Source organism: Saccopteryx bilineata, chromosome 1 (genome assembly GCF_036850765.1).
Source record: "Saccopteryx bilineata isolate mSacBil1 chromosome 1, mSacBil1_pri_phased_curated, whole genome shotgun sequence".
Taxonomy (NCBI): Eukaryota; Metazoa; Chordata; class Mammalia; order Chiroptera; family Emballonuridae; genus Saccopteryx; species Saccopteryx bilineata.
The window spans coordinates 352,984,513-352,993,595 of NC_089490.1; the positions used below are offsets into that span (position 1 = coordinate 352,984,513).

Genomic DNA, 9,083 nt, shown 5'->3' on the forward strand with positions numbered 1-9,083 from the left:
GTGGTGGCTGATTTTGACCTACAATGGAACAATCCTAACAGATTCCAGAAGCAGTGGACCCACCAACCAACTTCAGACCACACCAGGGTGCAATCCAACCTTCTCCAGAAGTTATATGACATAATTGTGGACTCTACTGGCACAAGAACCTTGCTAATGCAACTCCCACACTATGGGTCTTTGCATTTCATCATTAAATAATTCATGCCAATTCCTTCTGGCCTATAGAGTTTCTATTGAGAAATCAGCTGTCTTTTGAAAGCTCCTTGCAGTAACTAACTGCTTTTCTCTTGCTACTTTTAAGATTCTCTGCTTGTTTTTAACCTTTGGCATATTAATTATAATGGGTTTCAGTGTGGTCCTCTTGATTCATCTTGTTTGGGACTCTCTGAACTTCCTGGATTTGTATGTTTATTGCCATTTCCATATTTAAAAAATTTTGAGTCATATTTCTTCAAACAAGTTCTTGATTCCTTGCTCTTTCTCTTTTATTTCTGGTACTTATATAATGAGAATGTTGGTATACTTGATATTGCACCAGACGTCCTGACATGAATACCTCATCAAGGAGATTGAAATTGTAAAGACAGAGATGAAGAACTAAATATAAGAATTGAAAATTGAGGTAGCAAGTTTAGCTAATAGAACAAGCCTGATAGAAGAGAGAATCAGTGACATTAGAGAAAGGCAACTAGAGGTGCTACAGAGAGAAGAGGAGACTCACAAATTTAAAAAAAACTGTGAGAGCTCTATAAGAATTGTCTGACTCCATCAGAAAGAGCAATATAAGAATAATGGGTATATCAGAAGAAGAAGAGATGATGAATGGAATAGAGAGCCTATTCAAACAATTAATGAGAACTTCCCAAACCTATGGAAAGAGTTAGATCCTCAAATCCAAGAAGCAAACAGAATGCCTAGTTACCTCAACCCAAACAGGCCTTTTCCAAGTCACTTGTAATTAAAAGGTCAAAAATCAATGATAAAGAATCCTCAAGAAAGTTAGGGGAAAAAAAGAACTTAATATATAAAGGAAAGCCCATCAGGTTATCATCAGACTTCTCACCTAAAACTGTTTAAGCTAGAGGAGAGTGGACCAACATATTCAAAGTACTAAAAGAGAGGTATTACCAGCCAAGAATACTATATCCATCAAAGTTATCCTTCAATTATGAAGGAGAAATAAAACTTTTACAGACATACAGAAGCTGAGGTAATTTATCACCAGAAAACCCCCAATACAAGAAATATTCAAGGGGGTTATTTGACCAGATACAAAGAACAAAACAAACCAAAACTACAAGTAAAAGCTCCAACAAGGTCATAATAAAAAACAAGCATAGGCCCTGGCCGGTTGGCTCAGCGGTAGAGCGTTGGACTGGCGTGCGGGGGGACCCGGGTTCGATTCCCGGCCAGGGCACATAGGAGAAGTGCCCATTTGCTTCTCCACCCCCTCCCTCCTTCCTCTCTGTCTCTCTCTTCCCCTCCCGCAGCAGAGGCTCCATTGGAGCAAAGATGGCCCGGGCGCTGGGGATGGCTCCTTGGCTTCTGCCCCAGGCTCTAGAGTGGCTCTGGTCGCGGCAGAGCGACGCCCCGGAGGGGCAGAGCATCGCCCCCTGGTGGGCAGAGCTTCGCCCCTGGTGGGCGTGCCGGGTGGATCCTGGTCGGGCGCATGCGGGAGTCTGTCTGACTGTCTCTCCCTGTTTCCAGCTTAAAAGAATAAAAAAGAAAAAAAAAAAAAAAACAAGCATAGGCCTGACCTGTGGTGGCGCAGTGGGATAAAGCGTCAACCTGGAACACTGGGGTCGCCTGTTCGAAACCTTGGGCTTGCCTGGTCAAGGCACATATGGGAGTTGATGCTTCCTGCTCCTCCCCCTTCTCTCTCTCTCTGTCTCTCTCTCTCACTCCTCTCTCTCTAAAAAATCAATAAATAAAATATATTTTTTAAAAAACAAGCATAATCTGTGAAAACAATAACATAAAAGGAGAAAGAATAAATATCTGCAATAGCAAAGGAGGATGGACTGCAGAAGGACTCATAAGAGAAAGGACTCTTATACATAAGAACATTTTAATCTTAATAACCTAATGGTAACCACCCATGAAAAAGCCACCACTAAAACACATAGCTTAAAAAGGAAGAAGCAGGGGGGAAAAGTTTGGAATATCACCAAACAAAAACAACTGACAGGAACAAAAAAGAGAAGAATCAAACAAGACACAGACCCCAGAATACAAAACATAAAATGGCTATAGGAAATCATCAAGTGTCAATAAGTACCCTAAATGTAAATGAACTGAACTCACCAATAAAGAGGCACAGAGTACCAGATTGGATCAAAAAGCAAAACCCAACTATATGCTGTCTTCAAGAAATACATCTAAGCTTCAAGGATAAAAGTAGATTCAGAGTGAAAGGTTGAAAAACTATTCTCCAAGCAAATAATATCCAAAGAAAAGCAGAACCTGCTGTTTCCCTCGCTGGAAAGAAACAGAATTGGAGTATCCAACAGTGGTGTACAATGAGGCTATGAAGTAGGGGCTACTTTCCTCATACTTAGTTCCTGACCAAGAGACCCCCAAAGTAGCGTGTGCTACTAACATTATCTGAATCTTAGCTGTCCTAACACACTAAGCTTTCAATGTGTGAAGGGGTTGGGGTGGTGAGTCCAGCCTGTGCTCCCTCCATAGTCTTTGTACATAAGACTCTGAGGAAAGACTAGGCAGCTGCATGAGGAGGTGGAGCAGCTGAAAAGTGGAGGCAAATATTAAGGAACTTGAGCTCTTTTATAGAGGTTCTGTCAGCTTAAACAGGAGGAAGCTGATCCTTATCTATAAGTTGGCCACTTTCACAAACACCCAGGTATAGAAAATGCAGATACAAACAGTGAACAAAGTAGTAGCTCTAGACAGGTAGCACATGGTGGATTACAAACAGTATCTGACTTCAACCCATTCTTTAATTCCACCCAAGAGAACTCAGAACCAACACAACCAGTAGTGGGTAGCAGATCACACCAATGCTATACTCAACTAGCCCTAGCCACACAAGTGGTATGTCCAAGTAAGGTGTCCAGTAGGCACCAGACCATTAGAACCCAACATCCTAAAGGGGGTTAACTCAACCCACAATATTCAAGACTCACAAAAAACAGGAGGTTAAATAGAGCCCTCAGGAAATATTCCTAGAGCAAGGAGCTTGACTGGCTTGGATGTTACCACTGAGCCCACCTTCCTCATAAAGACATCACAACAAATTAGGGAGTCAGAGCAGATATACCTATTACACAGACAAAATGGGTTGGCAAAGAAATATTGCCAATGAATGAACAAGAGAAATTCCCAGAAAAAGAATCAAATTAAATGGAAATAACCAGATGTCCAGATGCAGAGGTCAAAATAATAGTTATTAAGATGCTAAAGGATCTTAGAGAAAGAATGAATGATCACAATGAGAGCATTAAACAAAGAAAAAGTAAGTATTTAAAAAGACATTGAAATGGTAAAAAAGGACAGTCAAAAATGGAAAATACAATGTCTGAATAGAAGCCTGCACCAGAAGGAATCAACAGCAGGTTGGATGAAATGGAAGACTGAACCTGCCATTTAGGGGACAAGATAAACACAAGCATAGAAGCAGAGCAGCAAAAAGAAAAGAGGATCAAAAAGCCTAAGGAAACTAAGAGACCTCTTGACAACATGAAGAGAAACAACACCTACATCATAGGCATTCATGAAGAAGAAGAGAATGAACAAGGGATAGAGAACTTGTTTGTAGAATTCAAAGCTGAAAACTTCCCTAAATTGTTAAAAGTAAAAGTCACACAAGTTCAGGAAGCACAGAGAATCCAACTAAAGGTGAACCCAAGAGGCCCACACCAAGACACATCATAATTAAAATACCAAAGATAAGAGAGAAAGAAAAAAATCCTAAAAGCAGCAAGAGAAAAGCAGTTAATCAAGTAATTAATCACCAACAAAGGAGCCCTCGTAAGGCTGTCATGTCACTTCTCAACAGAAACACTTCTGGCCAGAAGGAATTGGCAAGAAATATTCAAAATCATGCAAAACAAGAACCTAAAACCGAGACTACTTTATTTATCAAAGCTATCATTTAAAATTGAAAGAAAAATAAAAAGCTTCTCAGACAAAATAATAATTAATAAGAATAAGAATAAATAAAAAACTTAAGGAATTCATTACTATCAAATCAAGATATTTTAAAGAAATTTTAAAGAACTGCTATTAAAAGAGGAAAGAATAAAAGAAATCAAGAGAAAGAGGATTATAGGTTTAAAAATAAAATGGCAATAAATAAGTACATATTAATAATTACCTTAAATATAAATGGATTAAATGCTCCAATCAAAAGACATAGCACAGCAACATGGATAAAAAAACATGACCCATATATATGTTGTCTGTAAGAGACCCATCTCAGAACAAAAGGTACTCCTAGAAGGGATGGAAAAAAGTATTCCATGCAAATGGAAATTTGAAAAAAGCTGTGGTAGCAAAACTTAGTATCTGGTAAAATAGACTTTAAAACAAAGGCTATATAGTAAAGGACAAATAAGGACACTATATAATGATAAAGGGGGCAATCAATCAAGAGGATATAACCTTGTAAATATTTATGCACCTAATATAGGAACACCTTATATATAAGCAGATTTTGATGGACATAAAGGGAGAGATTGATCACAATACAGTAAGAGTAGGGGTTTTAACACCCTGCTAACATCAATGGATAAATCCTCCAGACAAAAAATCAACAAAGAAACAGTGGCCTTAAATGACACACTAGATCAACTGGATTTAATTGATATCTTTAGAACATTTTACGCCAAAGGAGCAGAATATACATATTTTTAAATTGCTCATGGACATTTTCTAGGAAAGACCACATGTTAAGACACAAAACAAGTCTCAATAAATTTAAGAAGATTAAAACTGTATCAAGCATCTTCCACAATGATTACATTCTAGTCTCTGATCATAATAGCATGAGACTAGAAATCAACATGGAGGCTAAATAGCACTTTATGAAATAACAGTGAGTTCAAGGAAGAAATAAAAATGTTCTTGGAACAAATGAGAATGAAGATACAACAAGCCAAAATCGATGGGATCCAGAAAACGCAGTCTTGAAAAGGATGTTTAAAGCATTACAGATAAACCGTAAAAAGCAAGAGAAAGCTCAAGTAAACAACCTAACCTAAAAGAACTGGAAAAATAACAACAGACTAAGTTCAGAGGAAGTCAGATGAAGAAAAAAATAAAATTAAAGCTAAAATAAATGACACACAGACTAAAAAAACAAAACAAGGTAATACAAAAAACCAATAAAACCAAGAGCTGGTTTTTTGAAAATGGAAACAAGGTTGATGAACCTATAATCAGATTCAGCAAGAAAAAACAGAGCAGATTCAAATAAATAAAATTAGAAATGAAAGAGGGGAAGTAACAACTGACATCACAGAAATACAAAGGATTGGAAGAAAAGATAATAAAAACTGTATGCCAAAAAATTGGGCAACCTGTGTGAAATGGATAAATTCATGAAAAGAAAGAATTAACATCATTAAAATGACCATATGACCCAAAGCAATCTATGAATTTCAATGCAATTGTTATTAAAAATACCAATGGCATACTTTAAAGATCTAGAACAAATATTTAAACAATGTATATGGGACCAAAGAAGAACCTGACTAGCCTCCGCATTCCTGAAAATGAAGAAGAAAATGTGAGGTATCATGCTTTCTGATATCAAGCTATACTACAAGGTTATTTTAATCAAAACAGCCTGGTACTGGCCTAAAAACAGGCATACTGATCAATGGAACAGAACAGAGAACCCCAAAATAAACCTATGTCTTTATGGTTAATATTTGACAAAGGAAGCAAGAGTATATCATGGAGTAAAGACAGTCTCTTTAATAAATGCTGTTGGGAAAGCTGAACAGTTACTTGCAAAAAATAAAACTAGACCACCAAGTTACACCATTCACAAAAATAAACTCAGAATAGATAAAAGACTTAAATATAAGGTTCAAAACCATAAAAATCTTGGAAAAAAACAATATTTTTGCTGATATATCTCCTTGGGTAAGTGAAATAAAGGACAAAGTAAACAAATAGGACTACATCAAATTAAAAAACTTTTGCACAGCAAAAGACACCATTAAGAAAACAAAAAGACAACCCACTTTATGAAAGAACATATTTTCCAATACATCTGATAAAGGATTTATAACCAAAATTTATGGAATTTATAAATCCCAGCATCAGGAAGGTAAACAGTCCAATTTTAAAATGAGTAAAGTACCTGAATAGACACTGCTCCAAAGAGAATATACAGATGGCCAATAGGCATATGAAAAAATGTTAATTGTCACTAATCATTAGATAAATGCATATTAAAACCACAATGAAATACCACCTCACACCTGCCAGGACGGCTCTTATTAACAAATCAACAAACAAGTGGTGTCAGAGGCGTGAACCATCCTGCACTGCTTGTGGGATAGCAGACTCATGCAGCCACTGTGAAAACAGTATGCACCTCCGTGTTCATCGCAGCATTGTTCAGTGGCCAAGACATGGAAACAAAGTGTCCTTTGATAGGGAATTGGATAAAGAAGATATGGTATATATATACAATTGAAATACTACTCAACCATAAGAAATGATGACATAGTGCCATTTATGACAGCATGGATGGACCTTGAGAACAGTGTCCTGAGTGAAATAAATAAATCAGAAAAAGCTAAATAGTGTATGATTTCACACATATGTGTATATAAAACTGAGACTGATGGGCCTAGATAAGAGTGCAGTGGCTACCACAGGGAGAGGGATATGGGGGAGAGGGAGAGGGAGGGGGAGAAGAGAGGTGGTTGGGGGAAGGGTATATGGAGGCACAAATATAAGGTGACAAAATTATTTGACTTTGGGTGATGGATATACAACATAATTAAATGTTCAAATGATGTAAAGATGTTTACCTGAAATCTATGTACTCTTGTTGATCAATGTCACTCTGTTAAATTTAATTTTCTAAGGAAAAAAAAGAAAATAACAAAAATAAATAAATAAATTTTCTCTCTTTTTCCTTTGCTTCAAAAAAGATGAGCTGAACTGTTTGACTCTACTGGTCAATCAAAACAAAGTGCTTATAACCAAACCTTATTTAAACTTTTCTGCTTTCTCCAGGCCCCTTATCTTTGACTCATCCTCTTTCTTATTCAACAAATACCACTTGTCCCCTAAACACCATTAAAAATCATGCCCAAGAATCAGCGTATCTCAGGGAAAAACATTACCTGATTATCTCACTCCTTCCATACCCTAGTCTCTCTAACAGAACCTATAGACGCTTCCTTATATAAGAAAATTCCTTTCTTCCTGGCTTTTGACATGCCCGTAGCTGTATGGTTAGATTGTTTTTCCTATTGCAACAGCCTCCTTTCCTTTACTGCAAGAATCCTTTCAAATAAAGTCTCTTTTTTTTTTTTTTTTCATCTTTCTGAAGCTGGAAACAGGGAGAGACAGTCAGACAGACTCCCGCATGCGCCTGACCGGGATCCACCCGGCACGCCCACCATGGGGCGACGCTCTGCCCACCAGGGGGCGATGCTCTGCCCATCCTGGGCGTCACCATGTTGCCACCAGAGCCACTCTAGCGCCTGAGGCAGAGGCCACAGAGCCATCCCCTGCGCCCGGGCCATCTTTGCTCCAATGGAGCCTCGGCTGCGGGAGGGGAAGAGAGAGACAGAGAGGAAAGCGCGGCGGAGGGGTGGAGAAGCAAATGTGCGCTTCTCCTGTGTGCCCTGGCCGGGAATCGAACCCGGGTCCTCCGCACGCTAGGCCGACGCTCTACCGCTGAGCCAACCAGCCAGGGCAAATAAAGTCTCTTTTAACCTGTCTAGATTTATTTTTATTTGATAGTAAATATTGCCAAATTGTTTAATTGTCTATTCACATAGTTGACGCACTTTCACCAGGTTTGGAGGTGTTTTTTGAAGCGATGACGCCAGATTCAGTAGTGTTCTTAGCATGTCTTAATCTGCTTGTATCTCTGACTGTTCTCTCTGACCATTTCCATAAATTTCTGTTTCTAGTTTAGTCTTTGAGTCTGTCTTTGAATATCTTTTGGATTTCCCTACTTCCTCTTCACTTACCTGTCTCCTTGAGGCCAAACTCGTGTCTTCAAGATTGCTTCAGAGAGACCTGCATGTAGAGTAGCTTCCTTCCCAGATGCTGGTAGGCTGGCTGCTAGCTCATATCTGCAGCCGCCAGACTTAAGCTCTGCTGAATTAACCACTAAGTGAAAAGTGAAAAACTGGCTTCACTTTTGGTTTTGTTTCTTTAAAAAATCCACCTGTTTCTGAGAAAAACTTTAGGTTTCAGTTCTTATACTTGGATCAGTTCCAGGAAATGGTTGTTTTTGACAGAAATGTTTGTTAAATGATTCATGAATGTTTTTGTAAGCTTATATACCTTATGAAAGTCAATGCCCAATACTGATAAGACTTTGGTTTCATTTCTTATTCTCAGCTCAGTTCCCAAAAATGTTTGTTTGTGACAAGAATGTTTGTTAAGCAATTCATGAATGTTTTTTGTAAGCTGTTGTACTTAGGCTTTCCTGCCAGTTTCTTAATTTATGTTTGTATGACCAGTAGTCGCGGCTGTTGTGCCCATTCATGTGCAGGTTCTCATTGGATTCAGGCAGACAGTAAAGAAACAGTGAAGCCAAAAAATGGTGGGCCATTCCTTTATTAAAGTTTTGCACTGGTCAACGAGCATACACACAGGGAAAACACTTCCCTTTCATTCAGGGCTCCCAAAGCCCTGTCACATTTTTTCGGTTCCACAACCAGGAGAATCTTCTCCAGTTTCTCCTAGAATCAAAGGCCTCACCAGTCTCAGCAGAGCTCACAAAAGCCCCTCACCCATCTGGACACCTTCTCTTTCTGCACACACTGACTTCTTCCTCAGCCTTCCACATTCTCTCTGCTCTCACTCTGCAAACATGGCTTTTTCCTGCCTTTTCTTCTGCTCTCTCTTTTCTAAACTTT

The 9,083-nt window shown here is 38.5% G+C and overlaps 1 protein-coding gene across 10 annotated transcripts in view; it reads right to left on the reverse strand.

Annotated features, from left to right (window-relative positions):
* Positions 1 to 8,337, reverse strand: part of LOC136318484 (interferon-induced very large GTPase 1-like) — a 43,210-nt gene extending 34,873 nt beyond the window's left edge. For 5 of the 10 annotated variants that reach the window (XM_066250848.1, XM_066250845.1, XM_066250842.1 and 2 more), the window contains exons 1-2: positions 8,187 to 8,337; positions 7,011 to 7,062 (exon numbers count right to left, since the gene is read on the reverse strand). Coding sequence is in view for 1 of the 10 variants with exons in the window: in XM_066250840.1 (XP_066106937.1) it covers positions 6,332 to 6,379 (48 nt within the window). In the remaining 9 variants the exon portion in view is untranslated. Of the gene's footprint in view, positions 1 to 1,760; positions 1,916 to 6,331; positions 6,406 to 6,452; positions 6,531 to 7,010; positions 7,063 to 8,186 lie in introns of those variants that run through there. The other 5 variants (XM_066250850.1, XM_066250843.1, XM_066250849.1 and 2 more) reach the window with 4 other exon arrangements.
* Between the last annotated feature and the right edge of the window lie 746 nt (positions 8,338 to 9,083).